This window comes from Manacus candei, unplaced genomic scaffold (assembly GCF_025592945.1).
Source record: "Manacus candei isolate 608988 ecotype Guabito, Panama unplaced genomic scaffold, ASM2559294v1 h1tg000043l, whole genome shotgun sequence".
Classification (NCBI taxonomy): domain Eukaryota; kingdom Metazoa; phylum Chordata; class Aves; order Passeriformes; family Pipridae; genus Manacus; species Manacus candei.
In genome coordinates this window covers 14805001-14825000 of record NW_026138091.1, presented here as the reverse complement: position 1 = coordinate 14825000, position 20000 = coordinate 14805001, and the positions used below count along the sequence as shown (strand labels likewise).

The 20000-nt window shown below is 35.7% G+C and overlaps 1 protein-coding gene across 19 annotated transcripts in view; it reads right to left on the bottom strand.

Annotated features, from left to right (window-relative positions):
* FOXP2 (forkhead box P2) overlaps positions 1-20000 on the bottom strand; it is a 407244-nt gene that overhangs the window by 6800 nt on the left and 380444 nt on the right. For 18 of the 19 annotated variants that reach the window (XM_051795471.1, XM_051795484.1, XM_051795466.1 and 15 more), the window contains 2 exons: positions 19407-19476; positions 18420-18583 (listed from right to left, as the gene is read on the bottom strand). In XM_051795471.1, coding sequence (XP_051651431.1) covers positions 18420-18583; positions 19407-19476 — 234 coding nt within the window. The remainder of the gene's footprint in view (positions 1-18419; positions 18584-19406; positions 19477-20000) is intronic. The other variant, XR_007905892.1, reaches the window with a different exon arrangement.

Genomic DNA, 20000 nt, shown 5'->3' with positions numbered 1-20000 from the left:
ATATAATTGGAATTTTTATTTTAACAAAGTTTATTATGGTTCCTTGATGAACCAATTCTGGGCTCAGAACTAGTCAGTGTTTTTTATTAATGATAAAGAAGATAGAATAGAGAGCATGGTTATTAAATTCATATATGGCAACAAATTGGGAGGTAATGCAAGTGCATTGGTGAAGATGATTTCAAACCAATGGCAGCTTGAGAAAATCCCAGTAGAGGTTTAGAAAAAACTGCTATATGATGAAAGGCTGAAAAAAGGAAGTCTTAGGTTATAGAAAAAGCAACAGGTCAGATGCTAGGGGTTTCACGTTTCAAAAGGTAAAAAAATTAGCACAAGTGAAGCACGGGGTCAGGTTGCTTAGGGAGTCCTGGAGTCCGCATCTTTGTAGGCCTTTACCAAATCATCCTTGGGGTTAGACACACATCTGTGAGAAGTAAGTTGTCACTGCTAACTCTTTGGTATAATAATCTCTTAGCAAGTTCAATTAGGACATTATGTCCAAATGTCCTCATCAAAACACTTCTCTCCTTTGAAGAACTGTTGACAAATTACACCTCTACATGAACTACAGACTGACAATGCAGTGTCACAAAGCAAGGAGATGAATGCAGCAGCGGTAAAAATAAAACATGGCTATGGTAAATTATGTCAAAGCACTTTTAGTTAAAGATATAAACAAATTAACATCCTCATTTCCATGGATAGCCTTCTTTACAACTGACAGATCTACAATTATAAAAAGACTTTCTTGTACCCCGGTACTTTCAAAATAATACTCTCTGTGAGAGATGTTTTTAATATAAAAGAAGGATTCTAATATCTTGCAGATCTGCCTTCTCATCTCAATACATTACTTCTTCTTTGCCCACAGATCACAGAACATGAAGTTCCTCTGTCTCTGTGTCTGCCTCAAGCATTCACTCTTCCACAGGCTTTACAGCTTTACATGAAGAATTTTCTCTCACTTCCATAACTGGCAAACTACAACTGAATACTGTATCCTTAAAGAAATCATAATTTGTAACATTTAACTGAAACAACCACCAGGAGACAGGTAACAGTTGCAGGACACTTATGAAGACTGTAGGCTGTTGGAGAAGAGCTTTGATGCTTTAAAGGAAAAAGAAAGATAACAGGACAGGCAGCTGAGGGATAAATATATACTAGGAAGGCATAAAGTAGGTTCCAAATATTTAGGGACAAAGCCAAATTCTCAAAGCCTGCAATAACTCATCTGATACAAGGTGAACTTGTCTTCTGAGTTTTGCATATGCCTGATCCTACCTTGGGAAAACATGTTTAGTATAATAGCTACTAAAATCCTGCTAAAATCTAGACAACAGCAACAAAACAAGTGCTACATTCAACTTTTAAACATTAGAATGTATGCTGTTCCTGACAAGAAAACAACCAGATCCTATAACCAAGTACATGATTTCTTAATTAAATTGAGTTGAGCTGCTGTCAACAAGGAGACAATATACTTGATACAATATTCTCAATTATGAATAGCATGTTTTCTACAGTGGATTCACATCACATCAGCTTTAATGTAAGGGGATACTGAATCCAACAAAACAGCAGTGAGAACACAGGACAACAAAATATAAATAATTACAATAAACAAGGTTTAGATTTGGTTAGTAGAAATAGTGCTCATTCCAAGCTTTGAATAGAAAATGCAAATTTTCTTTCAAAAAAATGTGAAGCCAGACAATGCCTTTTATAACCATCAGCACTGAGTTACCACAGTGATCCTTCCCTTCTTCAAAAAAAGAGCTTTAACAATTTGTTTCCCTGTATATCTTTCATGCAATTCTATAGAAGGAAAAAAAATTAGTTAATTTCTTATTTGTGTATGTGAAAACGAAAAAAGTGCCAGTAGTCCAGTGTTTAATTCTGAAAGCTGCCAGGAAAGTTCCAGGATTTAATCCCTCCAGGATTCCCAAAGGAACAAATTCCACAGTTCAGATCCGGGTCCTCTAAACATTGTTGCCCATATTCACCCAAAATCTTTAATGTTCTGTTAAAATCATTTAAGAAAAAGTGGTGGGGGCATCAAAACAGAGAAATTGAGTCTCTCGGGCAGTTAAGTCAATGTAATGACTGATACTGAAAAGACTTTGCTCTTGGCTTTGTAGACATTGAGAGAGAAGCTGCCTAGGTTAACGTGCTTACTATGAGCCATGTAGCCAAATGTATGGTTTACAACAAATCATGTAATTCTTTTAAGCTCTTTCAGAGCATTTTTATTCCTCTCAGGGGTTGCAATAACCAGTCTGTAATTATGAAAGAATAATTTTTTTCTGGGTTGCAGCTGAAAGCATTTTGTATTGCTGTGGTGACTTAGGCATCTAGTAACACCAGGGAGTTTTTTGCTTTGGTAGTCAATGGCACAAAGGGCAATAAATTAGCTCATTGTCTTGAAGTCCCTCCCAAGCTTATTTTCTATGAGACTTCAATTCTGATACTATTGGCTCACTAGTTTTCCTAGTGACTTCCTGCAGAAGTGTATAAAGATGATGAATTTTCTAAAACTTGGATGAAGAAAGTTTTCCCAGGGGAATATTTGGGACTGAATAATTTCTAAACCATATGTGGTATGGTAGCCTATATTGATTTTCTTTTAAGATTATGTTTGCATGTTAAAGTAATAAAGATTTTTAAAAAGTAAAAAACCCTCCAAACAATTAGGTAGCTCTCAAGAAACTTTAACTGTTTCCCAAACCAAATTATGTTCAGTTTAACCCATTCTTCATCGCAATTCTGTAGACAGCCTTAAGCCCGCAAACATTAGATCTTCACAACCAGTTGGTTAGTCTGCAGATATTCCTCTAACTGTACTATTTATCCACTATCTTTACTTCATTACAGTGACTGTACTTCAGTATATGAAAAGAACAAATCAGAACATGCTATATTTGTGTAACACATTTTCAGTGGAGCTTTTAACATCAAACAACTGCATTTTTTAGTTACATTTTTGCTTATTACTCACACTGCCTTCAATTCTTTTATGCTATAGGCAGTCTGCACTGTAAGTGCAACTTTGATTCAGCTACACAAAGTGTTCCATCCATATGCTGGGAGAAGATCCACAGCTACAGAATTCTTCAAACTGTGGAAGAATATTTGTGTCCAAGTCAACAAGGTGAGCTACTAAGCTCAAAGAATACTGTGGCAAATCTAATTATTTCTGTACGTTTTCATATTTTTGTATTTAAAGAACAATTTAAATATTTATTTTTATCTGAAGCATCTTGGCTTTCTAAAGAATTTCCTGTGTTAATATTAAGTATATTCCAAGTTTAACTTGTTGAAATATATTATGTACAACTTCTATTGCTGTCTGACTTTTTTTCCCTCATAGACCTGAATGAGTATTTCCTCAAGAAGCGCTGTATCACATCTTACCAGTATAGCTATAGATCTGTAGAATGTCCTACAGCAGTTTAAAAAGAAAAGCTCTCTTTTCCATTCCACAATTACAGATGAAGAATTTTTATATTTATGCATTGGTAGGCAAATGGAGACAAATCCTCAAATCCTACAGCATTTTCATGTTATCTAATTCTATTACTTTGTCTTTCTACAATTTCATACTATTATAAAAAGTTTATTATTTTTCTTAAGTAGAAGTGAACTGTTTATTGATATGAATATGTACAACCACTTAGGGAGATACTAATCCAAATACTGAGAAAGGGAAGAAAGAATATTAGATGAGTAATTAAATACAAATTCAGTAATGCCACAACTGTCCCAGAATCCATTATTATTTCTCCTTGAAGATCAGGAAACACCTCCTCCATGTGTATCACATATACTGAAATGCCAAAGAAGTAGCATTAGTTTTAGATAAAATAATGCCTATATGCACATCTCCAGCTTCAAACAAGAAGGGGAGAAAGGTCCTGTTGTCACGTATCCTTGTGAGGCAGCTGAGGACGTGTTACCTCATTTCCCTGAGAGAGCAAAGCTACAACATCCTGGTGGAATAAAACTGGACACAAAATTCCTATAGAAACAGTGCTCCTCAGTGGGCTTTGTTTATGGTAATACTTTGTCAATCTGGCACTCTCAAATTACACCTTTCTACCCTGAGCCCTCCAAGAGCCATTTTGAGAAAAAAAAAAAAAGGAAAAAGGAAATAACAACATTTTCTTCTCTCAAACGGAACACTGAAGCACAAAAAATACATTTGAAATATACTGATTTTCTTATCTATCATCGTATCTATCACCAAGGATTTCAAGTCTACCATGGTGGAGCTGGGAGCTGCACTGACTTGGCAATGGAAAGCTGAGGCAACAGGCCTAGCTGGCAGGCACCACTGAAGATGCTGACAGGAGATAAAAGTGCATAGGAATAATTAATTAGGCCACTAAAGTTTGTCTTCTTTAGTTCATCGCTAGAGGAGATGGCATAAGATGGAATTAATGATCAATGGTCACAAAATGCCTCTGGTGCAGCAAGTAAGGTGTAGGAACAAGTACAAATGAGTTTGTGTAAGTCTATTATTGCTTTTACAACCTCTAAACTAGACTTACTTTCCTATTTATAGTATCTGTTGATAAAATGTTATCAGTTAGTGTAGAAGAAGCTAGTGTTCTTTTTGCCTTCTCTTCAATTACTCTAGGATAAAAGGGAGGCGAGTCCCTCAGGGTGGGGTGAAGAAAAATAATGATAATCACAACCCCCATCATTACCAACTGCACAAAACTGGTCTTGCAAACACAACTTTTCTTTTGTGATACATTTAAAAGATTTAAACTCAGCTATTGCTGTTTGTAAGATCCAACCCTTCTGTGAGCACCTGATATGACTTCACTGGTATGTGTAAAACAAAGTCCAGAGCACCTTTCTCCTTAAGCTTGGTTGCTAAAATGCTAGGTTGCTTCTTCTCATTCTCTCATGGTTCTGTTTTTAAGAAAATATATGCTAGGATCACTGGATAATTCAGGTCGGAGGGGCCTCAGAAGATCTCTAGATGAAGCAGCTTCCTAAAAAAGGCACAGCTAGAAGGTCAGACCAGGTTGTTCAGGATTTTATCCAGTCAGGTTAAGAAAACCTCCAGGGACATAGACTATACAACTTCCTTGGCAAGAGCCCACTCATTGCCTAGCTGTCCTCGTGAGGAAAGAATACTCTTTCTATCCAACCTGAAACCCTCATTTTAACTTATGCCCAGTGTCTCACTGTACCACTTAGTGAAGAGTCTGGTTCCATCTTCTTGCTAATCTCCCTATAGGTACTGGGGTCAGGTCCCCTCAAAGCTGCCTCTTCTCCAAGCTGATCAAGTTCAGCTCTCTCAGCCTCTCCTCAGATGACAATTGCTTCTGCTTCTGACCATTTGGGTAGACTTTTGCTGAACTAACTCCAGTTTACTGCTGTAATTTTTAAATCTGAGGTGCTAAAAACTGGAAACAGAAGGGGATCTTCCTTCCTCAGTGCAGGGCATGGCATTTCATAAAGTTCCTCTTGGCCCAGTTCTTCAGACCATACAGGTCCTCTGAAGTGCTATCTTACCCTTATGCATATTGACTGTTCCCCTAATTTGATATCATCTGCAAACCTAATGAGAAAGAAGTCTATCCTGCAAAACATCAGTTGTTAACCAGAATAGGTCCCACCATATTCTTATGTCCCAGGAGAAATCAGAGAATACCCGGGTATTGCAAATGGAAGACCAGAGTAAAAGTCAACAATGATCAATAACCGGATGTGAAGATCTAGCACAAATATGTCAGAGGAAAGCTACTCTGTATATGTGTATAAGTGCCTATGTATCACTAATATCAGAGGGGAGGGGGACAGCAGGAAGATACTCATTGTTACATGAAAATCTGAACCAAGTGAACACATGGCGCTATTTTGAAGGGAAGAATACACCACAAGCTACATAGGATGTCTGGAAAGGAGGTACAAAGTATTAAGAAGGCAGTTAAATGCAAAAAAAAAAATAAAAAATTAAGACATTACACTTATATTAGCAGGAAAAAGAAAACCCAAACCTTTTAAAAAAACTCTTACAAACTTATTTGTTAGCAGGTCATATCCAATTAGTCCTGACACAACTGAGAAAATATTTCTTGCTTGTATTTGCATGGATAAAACTGTTCCAGATTTCAACATCAGTGATTTTGCTAATGTAGCTAATATTGTAGTCTACTAAGATTGTACAAATTTTCAAAGATCAATAAAAAAATTTTAGATCTAATTTAAGTCTATGGCAAAATTCCCCTTGACTTCATTAGGGCCATGATTGCAATTGTGAAGTTTATTCACAGCAGAAGATGTAAGTAAAATATGTAAGGCATCTGACAGAAAGCTTGGGGAAAAGGAGGAATAACCAAAGGTGAAATATATAGTGAATCACATATTATTCTACTAGATGAATGAGGTGGAATAGCAAGTAAGACCGGTAATTTTACTTGCTCTAAACAAGGAGAGCTGATAATGTATTTTAATTTGCAAATTCCTGTGACAAACTTCAAAAAATCCAACTCATACTAAAAGTAGACATAAAGATTTGCCAGTATTAAAACTAGTTAGATGAAGGAAGAACACAAGATTATTTCACAAGATAGAGGTAGGCTAACAGCAAGAATTGTCTAAGATTGTACATTGGATTTCTATTTTGAACATAATTATGAATAAACCTGAAGATATAAATAGAAATAACAACACAATATATTTAGATTAGTTATATGTAAAGTTAACTGTGAAAAAAACCCAAAGTTGACAATCCATGGCAAATCAATTTACTGTTGACAAATAAAGGAAGACAATAAACTACCCATATTCATCCATCTATTGTAACCATTTGGGAAATATATTATTATGAATCCTTCAGCGGTGCCTCTGCTTAAGAAGTCAAGACCCAGTATGTTAGACTAACTAGGAGAGAACAATGACAGTTACAATAATATAGAGCATGTTTATGTATTTATAAGTAGGCCCTCGCCTCAACTAGTATGTTCAATGTACTTGGCTACCTTTTACCTAGTACTCACTCATCTCAAAAACAATATAGGAGTATCCAGGAAAGAACAGAAGTGATCTATGGCATGGTAAACATATTTGTAGGAGGAAACATAACAAATGGTAGGAGTACTTTGAACTGATTTAATTTATCTGCCTCTGAACTCAACACAAGAGGAGTAGAGGCCTGGAGATGTGAGTAAAAGTGATACAATAGAAATATGGAAACAAGAAAAATATAGGAAAAAAGCAAATGTTCACCTTCACCTTACACATAATTAATATGCCATATCTATGATCATTTTATCATTACAGTTATCACACTACAAATTATTGTAAAATAAGGAGGCATAGTGCTACTGCAAAAGAAGTTTTTAAAATCCTCTGTAAGTTATACAGTTAATGAATTGTGTTTTTTAAAAACACTATATATTTAAATACTACTAAAAACATTAAGTATTCAATAATTCCAAGATGCTATCTACCATTACTCTACAGTAAAAATGTTTAACACATACTGACCTTCATATTGCAGAAGCCAGCCAGCCATTAATTCATGGACACTAGTAGCAAACCTTTACTTTTTCATTTCTATAGCATAGGCACTTCCCAACTCAGGGATGACTTCGTGCTGCTTATCTACAAAATATACCAATACATTTGATCCTGAAGTGGCTGGAGATGGTGTTTGGTGCCTCCTGCCATATCAGATTGACAGATTTTGTTTTTTGACAATCTGATGATTTCATTTCGCTTTGACCAAAACCCAAAAATTCTTCATTAAAAATGGGCAATGAAAACATACAGATTTTGTTATATATTATGAAACTGATAATTAAATTGACCAGATCTTGGTGTTTTGTCTGTTGTTTGTTGTTCTTTTTTAATTATTATTCTTTTTTAATTTGGCAAGAAAAAGCCAAGACTATAAATAGGGATATCCTATTTACACTTATATATAATCAGCAACAAATGTTAAAACCACTTACTAAAGAGATGCAATTTTGAACATAGATAAAGAAATTATCTTTCTAAAAAACTGGCATATTAAAAATACACTTTCTTTAAATATCAAATGAGGCTTAAAACTCACCTACAATTAGCCCTTCTTATGGGATCAAAATTTTTAAGAACCAAGTTCTGATTAAGAAGATGACATTAACATACATTCTCTGATTCTGGCAACTCTTACTAGAATTCCCATCCTTGACATTGTCTTGCTCCCTTTGGTGTCTAAATAAACGTATTTTCTCTGCGACAGAACCACAAAAAAGTAGAAACTTGACTAGAAATTAGCTTAGGGCACAAGCCTCTAAAGTCTTTCAAACCGTCAACTGCATCTAGTTCAAACGTCAAAAGTTAACATGCTAAACAAAGAAAAGGATTAGGGAGAAAGAGCACAGCAGTTTTTAAGGTAAAAATTCAAAGGAAAAAGACAAAGTGCTACAGATTTGAGTGTGAATATTTTTGGGGTTGTTGAAGAACCACAGAAAAAGACAAGCCCACAAACAACCAAGTTCAAGACAAGAGGCCGTGGATCCAGTGTGCTATGTAGTATCTAATGGTTGGGAAGTTTTAAAAACTGTACTAGTTACACAAAAACTTATCAGCAACACCTAAGTATCTCAATGCTATTTGTGGGTTAGAGCAGACAAATATTCTCTGTGTAAAATCTGGAAAGCTATGCAATGATCCAGGAAAAGCTGAGGGAGAATTTGGACTGTGCTATGTGTGGCCTTTGTATATTTTAATATAAATACATGGTACATAAAACTGTTTTTCTATTTCTGTTGAAAACTTTTACATCAATAAAACTCTTGGGAAACATAGCTGATCAGATAGATAATACGGGACAAAAAATATTTTTTGAAAAAATATTTTTTGACTAACAATTCCAGCATGTTTTTGTGAGATTTTACAAGTTAATAATCAACATTTCTGCACAGTGACACCTAAATATTTTGCTATAATGCAGCAACAAGAATTAAATAGCATTACACTTACACCTAGGCATGGAACATCTTCTGGAACAGTTCACTGAAAATGTTGATTGATATGCTTGATGGTAGGTTTCAAAATTTTCAGCAGGATGCTACCGAAGTATTTCCTTTCCATCTGCTAAATTTCTTCGCACTTTCATCTTTTTTATTTTTTAATGTTTAAAAGCTAGGACTTGAAGTGACCATAGAATCACAGAATATGCTGAGTTGGAAGGAACCTACCAGAATCATTGAGTCCAACCCTTAGCCCTGCACAGAACCATCCCCAAGAGTCACACCATGTGCCTGAGAATATTGTCCAAATGCTTCTTGAACTCTGTCAGGCTTGATGCTGTGGCCATTTCCCTGGGTAGCCTGTTCTAGTATCCAACCACCTTCTGTGTGAAGATCCTTCTTCTAATATCCAACCTAAACCTCCCCTGACTCAGCTTTATGCTGTTTCCTTGAGTCCTGTCATTGGTCATGAGAGTGAAGAGATCAGTACCTGCCCCTCGTGAGGATGTTGAAGACCATGATGGGGTCTCCCCTGTCTCCTCTTCTCAGTTGCTCCTCCTGCTTCCCTAAAAGACCCTTCACAATTCTTGTGGTGCTCCTTCAGATGTTCTCTAATAGCTCAATGTGGTTTTATATTGTGGTGCCCAAAACTGCACACAATATTCAAGGTGAGGTCGCCCCAGTGCAGAGTAGGATGGGACAATCACCTCTCTCGACCAGCTGGTGATGCTTTGCCTGATGCCTCCCAGGACACGGCTGGCCCTCCTGGCTGCTGCTGACACTGCACTGGTACTGCTGACTCATATGCAACTTGCCATCAACCAGGACCCGCAGGTCCCTTTCCATAGCGCTTGCTCTCCAGCTTTTTCATTCCCCAGTCTATACACACAACCAGGGTTGCCCTGTCTCAGGTGCTGAATCCAGCACTTGCCCTTGTTCAGCTTCATATGGTTGGTGATTGCCCATTTCTCTAATTTGTTAAGGTCTCTCGTCAAGTTCTCTCTGCCCTTGGGGGAGTTGACAGCTCCTCCCAGTTTAGTATCATTGGCAAACTTACGTGGTATTCCTTCTAGTCCTGCATCCAGGCTGTCAATGAAGATGTCAAAAAGAACTGGACCGAGGATGAAGCCCTGCAGAATCCCACTAGTGACAGGTCACCAGTCTGACGTTACCCCATTCATTATTATCCTTTACACCTGACCTGTGAGCCAATTGCTCATCCATCATGTAGCACAGTTATTCAGCTGTGTGCTGGACATTTTGCTCAGAATGATACTGTGAGAGACAGTATCAAAAGAACAACAGGAGAAAAAAGCTCAAAGCATTTTTTTGACTATGATGTCTGATAATGCCAAATTTGCAAGGAATGAAGAAAACGAGGGGAAACACGAAGAAAAATTAAAATCAAGTTGGGGGGAAGTCCCTAATTATCTAGACTACTACTATGACAGTATTCATGGCTGGGCTTCACGAACCAAGATTTGGGAAGGGCTCTACCCATGTTTGTTGCAAGCGCATTGGTGGCTAAAAAGGCCAATACGAGATAGACAAGTTCGGTTGCAGTATAATACTGCATCAAATAAACACACCCCCTGATCCATCTCAATCAGAAGCTTATAGAAAAGTCTTTGAAGAGCATTAGGAAGTAGCCACGATCATACAAAGATTCTGCAACGTCATGAAACCTTTATTAATGGTACAGTGGAACAAATGAACTTGGTAAAGTCTAGGTAAAGAAGAAAAACTACTGGATGAGTTCAGCCTATTTAATACATTTTTAATATTGTTTCTTAGTTGGAGAAAACCACCAGAATACTTGCAGTTATAACTCTAACAGGGTCTGTACTACAGGCATTCGCAGCACTGTTCTAAATCAAAGGCTGCTGATGGATGCAACTACACTTTGCCACAAGATCGCGAATGTTGTTTCTGTATGTGGACTTCACCAAGTATAATCACGTCTTCAGTCATCTGGAGATTTGGTAACTTCAGTGTGACCTACAAATGGGGTTTCACACTGAGGTGAAATCTTTCTCTAAGGTCCTTAAAAAAAAAAGTGCATTGGAATTTTTAGTCTTTTAAAATGTGTAAAGTGCCTATTTTTCTACAAATTCTAAAGACTAAACACTTGACAAAAACTAATTTCTCAGCATGATGTCCTATATTTTTCAATAAATGTTTGCTTGGATATATGGGTCATAATTTAAGCTACTGGGATAAGCATTAGCAACTGGATATAATTGTATGCTTTTATTTGACTTTTTATCTTATAAATAAATGTAAAGACACATTTTGGACATGTGTATTTAGAAAAAGATATCTAGAAAGTTCACTTTCAAAATTTTTGGCTTATAACATTACAGTTACTAAAAAAACAAATGCAATCATCAAGAGTGGATAAAATTTGTAACTGTCTGTGCAGTTTTAGAAATACATTGTTAATTGCACTGTCATCTCAGTTTTGCATTGCACAAAGACAGGAATCTCTTATGAACTAATTTTAAGAGTTACACAACCACATCGCAGGGAGATTTAGTTGTGCAACTTCAAACACATTTTTAACATCTGCAACGATATTTAAGATGCTGCCTTTTCTTATACTAAAAAATGTGAAAAGCCTAAGTATATTGTCCATACACTGAGAATTCATGACAGCAGTACCACAAAGTTTTCAGCAAGACAGCTTCCTAAAAGGTTCTGTGAAACCCCACAGGAGTCTAACAACTTTTACACGTTGTGCTATGGGGATCTGACTCTTTTCATCTGAAAGTGCTGTATCTCTGGAGTGATCTTTTTAAGAGCATTGGGAATGTATTCTAGAAGTGCAACAGTTAGGGCTGGAATAATGTAAGAAAGAAATGGCAACTTCTGATCAAAACTAAGAAATGTAACATTTAAGAAGCAAAAGAGGAAATGATAAAGGACTGGACCACCAGTGTTGGAAGAAAACTGATGAAGAGAAGCAAAATGTAGAAGACAAATAGACTGAAAAGGAGAGTAATATAAAATAACATTAAAAAATAGGATAATATAAATATTTAGGAAAACATTCAAGTGAAAAGTTGTGTCAATGAGAATGGTGAAAAATATTATTAATCAAAACATCATTGCTTATTTTTCCATTAGTGTCCACATGTGAGTGGCTCTGTACAAAAGTCAAAATTTTTTCACTGTGTCTTATCACAATAGAACTTTTCTCAATGGGAATATGCTCAGACAAAAGATATAACCTTTAAGATCCCATTTCCTAGCTGTTCCTCTTTCCACATAAAAATAAAAGTCAATTGTTGTCATGAAGTCTCTTTGCCCATTATCTTCCTTATGTTAGATTTATGAATAAAAATGTGTGAAATTAAATTATACAGGCATTAAAATATCATGTGATTAGGTGAAACAGTTTTGATGAACAAGGATACCTAAAATACTGCAATTGCTACCACATTCATCCACTCAATTACATGCTTCTCACCTATTTAATAATGCTTGTTACATCCCTGTTAATTGATGTGTTTTACAAGTTTATTTTCTTATAGACTGTGTCAAGTCTTATACAATGAGCAAGAGACTTGGATCATAGCAGTCCCCTAGAACAAGCCTCCAAGGTAAATGCAAAGAGATCATGAAATGGGACAATGAAACGATAACAAAAAAAAAAAAAGGAACGAAGGAAAGACAGGGGATTGGAACATTATGAAGTTAAAGAAACAAGGGAATGAAAGGGATTAAAACTGGAATGATAGGTAACCTACTGTAAGTGGTGTGAAAGCTTAACAGTGGGGGACTGGAATAATCAGATATGGGAACGACCTGACAATGGAATGCTTTCAAACTGAAGCACCTCAAAAGTAAATGATCTTAGAGCAGAATAATCATATTTGCCTCTGGGAATAAAATTTAAAGATAAAAAAGTTTGAAAAAAAAATAAGTTTGATGATTATGCAGATAGAACTGCAGAGAGAAAGGATACAGTCAGGGCAAGAGTGAGAAAAGTTAAAGGATTAGGTTGAGAACGACAGCAGAATACAAAGGAAAAGGTGACTGAAACCACAGATGGTTGGAAGTCACTTTTTCCACACAAAATTGAAGACGAAGGACTACACTGGATATAACTTATTTTTTTTTTCAGATTGACTCTTACTCTTATTCATTTGGACAAAAGTTATTCTTTCCCATAACAGCCTAACATAAAATTTTCTAGAAACAGCTTTAAAGATCATGGGATACATGTTCGCATCTTGACATTTGGCTTCAAACAATTCCTGTCTTACAGAGTCCAGAACTAAAATAGCTGAACACAAAGAGTCACAGAGGAGATGAGGATATATTAATTCACCTTTTAAGAAGTCATTCGAAAAATTATTTCTTCTTTTCACAGTACTTTTTTAAAAATACAAACAATTCAAATTCTATAAATCCAAATGACATCTATTAACTCCAGGATTTGCTGTTAGGAACTAGATTATTTAGGTAAATCAACTGAGAATATGAGATTAGTTGCTCTGTCCTCAGTGCATTCTCACAGAGTGAGAATTCTCTACATTCTCACAGACTGAGCAGAGAAAAAACCATGATGACAACCCCCTTCCACAAAACCTCAGCAGAGGGATATCTGCTTTTCCTATCTCTTTTGCTAAATCCTCCCACTCCTTATTAAATAAGCTGCAGTGAGTTTTAGCGGTATGGTATAATCACCCCATTGTTTCTTATGGCAAGACTACATTTTCTCAGTCTACAATTTTTCTTGTTTTCTCATGACCAATTTTTCTGTTTCCTCAACTGCTACAGAGACCTTTTCAGATTAAAATGCTACCTTTTCCCCCCAAGTTTATACAATGAAGTAAAATGGCATTTTGCATTTGCCATGACCACATGGAAAAATGATGTAATAAGTGTTCTGGTGATAGAACACCCTGGTCTGTGCCATTTGCAATAATCACTTGAGTGTGATCGGTCTAGTACAAATGCAGAGACAAACACCAGAAAAACAACTGAACTTGATTTCCATCCCTTATATGCCATCTCCAAGAGTGAGAATTCTTGAACATTTAATAGAGACAGGAAAAGTAATAACAGAAAGTTTATTTCATTATGATCCTGTTGTTAATTTAAGAATCTGAATTTATTGGTTCTGAAAGAACTGACTTTCAAATCCCTCCAAAACTCTTCAGCACTATACTAACTATGATGTTTCTTATGTTGTTAAAAAGAGGTTGTTAAAAATGCTATTAAAAAAAAGTTGCATTATCATTAATGCACAAACTTATTGTTCTTAAGCATCATGTCTTATACAATGCTGTTGTTTCCTCAGGAACAATAATAGTTTTTCCAAAGTTTTCCATAGCCATGCAGCTTTAATTGAATTCTTTGGATGCTTGTGGTTTCTTTTTTCTTACTTTGGAAGTCTGCATTTATACAAAGGTGTGTACTGTGGAACTTGCATAACAATTGTACATGGAATGTAGTTGGAAGACTAGCAGCAACTCATTTCACATCAACAATGAATTTTTATGTATAAAGTATCTTCAGTTGTATTTGTCACTTTGAAACCTGTTGCTTATCAGCTATAACTCATAGTAATTTTGGAGAAGTAGTCCACACTGAAAAAATTAAGGAAGAAACAGTCTTAAGCATTGACTTAAATTAAAATACAATTATTTAACACTGATTGTTGACAACTCATCTTAGAAGAAATTAAAATTTTGAATAGAATATATATGCCCACAATAAGTAACATATTTTCTCAGTGAAGATTTATGTCAAGGATGCACTCAGTGCCTACATACCAGGAATTGGACTTGAAGATTAGTCAAAGACAGAACTTGAATTTAATACTGCTGAAACACAGAAAGTAAACCTAGGATTTAAGATCCCACTAGTGATATGCTGCATACTGGATCATGGAATTACCATTTTTCATTAGACAGAGAAAGGAAACTGGAAGGCACACAGCATAAAATTTCAGATGCTTTATGTAATTATTAATACAAGAGTTACCCCAACTACCAGGCCATGGTTATCCTGATCACCTACAACTTACTGCAGTATTTTTAAGTGTTCAAAAAGCATAAGAAATGGAGCGGATTATATTTCATTACCCGAGGCCAAAATTTTAAAGCTTTTAAAGTGCCCTAAATACTCTGGTTGGAACTCGCTGCACTTAACAACCCCTAAATGTGATACAGTTACTTGAAGTTATAGACCTACGGTTTTTCTTTAGTCAGTGAACAGAAACTATTGTCTAAGCAAGTTGATTTGCCCACCTATGTTAAGACACCTGGTCGCAGATGGGTAAGTTGATGATTTAACTGCTCTTACTATCCTCTTTCAAAAATCAGATGTGAAGTACTAGGTTCAAAGACTGGAATAATTTCCCCACTCTCTGACACTCAGTAGCTAAGGTACCACAGCAACAGAAATCAATGTTTCTGATAATGTTCCCATTCTCAAGCATGGAAATACTGACTTCTGCACACACACACAATATTCGTTTATAAAAAGATGCATTTATGCTAAAAACATCAGTATGAACATCTCAAAATAGGAAAATTTTGCTATCATACATTTATCTGATAAAACAATATTCAGTACAATTTTAACAACCTAATGCTTAACTGACGTGCTCGGTTTTGTCACTGTCACTGGGACTCTTCTCACATTTCCTGCCGATGCTCTAATACTAAACAAATATCTTGCCATGAAAGCTTGTCTAGAATCCAAATTCTGCACCTTCCCAGATGAATGCTGTGATCTCTAAATTGTGCATAACCTCTTGCTTCTTTCTCTAATACCATGCTCCGTTGTTCCTGGCTGTGTGCCAGCTACAAGATGGCAGGCAACGTAATTGCTCAGCATATACCTGGTGTCATGGCTAGTACAGCCTCCTGGGAATCAGGAGATGGAGGTTTAATCTACTTGGAGATTAATAGAGCCCCCAAATTCATAGGTGAGTACAGCAATTATCACGCAACCAGAACACTTCTCTAGGGGAGAAACATCCAGTGTTCCTGAATGAACCTTCTGAGGAGGCTAAAAGGAAGTTGGTGCTTGTGTCAGTAAAATCCATTTTTTTATTAGTTTATTAACTGTTTTTCATTTAAAAAAAATGGTATTATGTAATCTGTGTAGGTAATGCAAAATTTGTGTCTTCATTGTTTGCCATACTCTTGCTCTCCCTATTGTCCCTATGTTTACCTCCATCTTGCTCTCCCTATATTGTCATTTTCTTAAGTAATGCTCTTTAATAAAAATGAGGAGCCTTGACCAATGTGGTCATAAAGGCAAGGAAGAGGCCTCTTTTCTTCCTTGGTCCTCTGCCTCCCACACAGACCTCTGCCTTTCTTGACTTTTCCTTGCAGATTGCATTCATTCCCTTTTTGCCTTAGCAAAGAAAAGGTAAAAATGTCACAAGTGAGTAGGTATCTGGTCTTAGCCTGTACATTTTGCCTAAGAGCTCATAGTCTCACAGAATCTCAGTGATCATGCACTGTTTGGTACAAGGCATGAATGAGCATGGGCTCTTTCTCCAGTGGTATCTCAGGGCATTTACTGTTGCTTTAATTTTAAAGAACTGAGCAACACGTCCTTACAAATTTCAGAAGAATCACCACAGTAAGTCCTGAAACTACATCTTTTGACAAATGGCATATCATAAAAATGAAAGAGGAAGGCTGAATCTTGAGTTACAGTGTAACTCTGTGTATTTGCCTTTTTTATAGGCAAGAACTGCTACAATATGCAGTATTTTAGCTGTAAACACAGCTATCAATGTAGTCATATCTACATAATCATATGCACAGATATCTCAGTTTATCCAGCAGAATGGCAGACGGTACATAAGATATGTAAACAGATCTGCCAAACACTTACAAAACAACTTTAATAGCAAGTGTCATTCTTTTCTGTAAAGTAGCTGTTTTTAACACACATGATCTAACTCTTGTTTGCTCTTTAAAGTTTTATTGTCTTGGCATTTTATACAGGAAGAGAGCATTAGCATACTCAGGAGAACTGCTAAAAGTAAAAGGCCTCAAGCTACCCACTGCATGGTTGATAGCATAAAGCATGGGATATAAAAACTTTTGTCTGATTGCTCACTTTACTTGTTTTAAAGTAGTGTTACTCTCAGGAGCATATATTCATGTTCTTTCTACTTCAAGTTTTATTACTTCTTTTGTATTATTTAATACATCTAAAGACACTTCCAAAAGACAAATTTTTCCATTTTGAAAAAGTAATGGTTTGGAACCTGATAAAATACATGAATGTTCACAGTGTATTATTTTCAAAGGCAAGTAGAACAAATGTACAATAAAACAATTAAATGCATGACAATAAACATTTCTGTGTGAGCACAGATATATTAACATACCAAACAAAAGAAGAAAAAATTGGTAAAATATTTCCCCTAAAAAAAGGTCAGATCAAAATGGATTCTTTGCACACCAGAGCATAAGTAAAAAGGGAGTCCGCTCTAAATTACTGTTACTGCTAAATATCCCATTTAAAATGTGAAAGAGAAAATGGAATGAAAAAAGGCAAATGAGATCAGCTTTTTTAAACATAAAAAAAAGGGAGAGATACCATAATTATAGATACACATTAAAAATCATTCTACGGTAAACTTAAAACTAAGTCTACTTAGATATCACACAGCTAATTATTATATAAATAACCTAGGAAACAATACCTCCAAGATACATGTTTTACTATTTAGTAAACAAGAAACTGCCATGTTTGACACCACTGATTAAGGCCAGGCATTCCTAAAGCTTCAGACACATTTCTGAAATCCACAATACATCAATTTTTAATACTTCCACTCTCTCAGCTCCATTAAAAAGATGGTAGGGGAAAGATTTTAGAGTAATTAATGATATAGTTAGCTGCTAAATATTAATAGGAATCGTAGTCTTGCATAAAATATAACATATAAACCTTGCCAATACAGACGCACCAGTAATTAAACTTGAATATGTAATTACACTGATTTATATGACAGGCAAAAAGTTACACTTTACTGGCTTCTATGTAAACTGCGGGCAACAGTTAAAGTTTGCATTTTATGGTTTATATAAATGAGCAATATCTCTACTACAGTTCATAAATGGTTTAGAGACTCGTAGTTAAAATTACAACTAATTCGAATGTGAACATTCTCACTACACCTTACAAACCAGGCTGTGAAAATGACCACAGAGATCATTATGTTCAATGCTTGCAAGCAAGATGATGAGGTTTAAAAAAAAAAGCAAAAAAAAAGAGCTTATACCAATGTTACTACAAAGTAAATGAAGACACATCTATTTAAATGTTTTAATATAAATGTTTAGTTTCAAATATATAGCTCCAGACATTTCACTTACCATCTTTCAAAGCGGTTTTGAGTAATATTGTGTCTTAGACTAAGGCATTTTTTCTTGAAAGGAAGCTAAGTGGACTTACATGTGAGGCTGAGGAGAGCAGCCTGGACTGCTATTTCCATTACTGTCAATGTGATCCAGTGAACCATTGAGATCTTCATGGACTGCCTGCAGTAAGCCACTGGATGCGTTATTTATCAGTCCTGGGTTACTAAGCAATGGTAAACTACTCTCTGCCAGTGCAGCCTACCAAAATGAAGAGTAAAAACAAAATGATTACTCCATATATATACAAAGCACTCATAGATGTATGAACATTTAGAAATATACACACACAGAGTAGCTCATTTTGAGTAGTTGTAGAGGTGGTCAGAAGGATTTTGTGCATTTCCAATTATTTTCACATTCTGTATATAACAGCATTTCTACTTCTGGTTTGCAATTTCTCTTACTTAGGTTTCATTATTTTCCATTATTAACTATGTTCTGATATTCATGGCATTTCCTAGTTTTATATCATTTTTTGACTCTGAATTACACTTAACCCCTTTGCCCTTCCACACAATGTATGGCTCCTTTATAATGCAGGCAGCTGCTATACTTTAAAAAATGACCAGAACTTACCTCAAAATAAAAAAGTCCTGACATTTGCCTCTTCTGCATAAAAATTATATATTATAATTAAACTTTAAAGTTTTTGCCATGAGCACCATGTTCCCAACACTATGATGTGAAATCATTTATGACAGCTTGGATAAATATTAATGCATATCCACATGCATTTGCAAAAGCTTCTATCAATCTAACATTTGCAGCAAAACTGAGTGTTCCAGATTTTGCCACAGGGTGTCCTTCTTGCTTCTTCACATCAAAAGTAGAATGAATAAGAACTAGTACTTGCAGTGCTAGGTAATACAACTTACTCGGATGATAAACCCAACTATTTAGAATGACCATCAGGTCCACATAAACATAAAAATAGGTAACTCTATACCAAAGTATAAGCAGAAATTAAATATGTCACACATATATACTGTTAGCAAAGAAAGAATAGTTTAGTATTTTTTACCTGCAAGCTTGCATTAAGAGCTGCTCCATAGCCTAAGCTGGTGGGTATGTTTTTCACTAATGTTGGGCTTCTGAAAATAAATGATTTTTCAAAGTTTAAAAAACAGGCAGACATCCTGGGTGGCTCATTGGGTTAATGGATGGGTTTGTCAGCTCAGATGACCAGAGTTTACACAGCAAAAATGAAGTTGGAGGTGAAAGGGGCTCAACCCACTAGAACACATTGATTTACTTGCATCAGAAAAGCAAAAGTCTTGTTATAATTAGGTCCACGTGGAAATTTGCTCTGACAGCAGGGCCATAGTGACTCATAAAGGTTCTGATCTCACTGAAAGAATTTAACAGAAATAGCTTTAAACTTTGTACAACACCTGCCTCTGCCACCCTTGCTGCAACATTTGTTTTAGTTTTCTGAACTAACATGCATACACAGTTGTATACATTTCATATAACTACACAAAGGTATCAAATAAAAAAGATCTTACTTTTCCCTACCAAGAAAATATGAGGGTACAATAATGTATAAATAACTGCAAAGGAACAATACAGTAGATTAATTAGTTTCCAGCAAATCAAACACACCATATTTAAATCA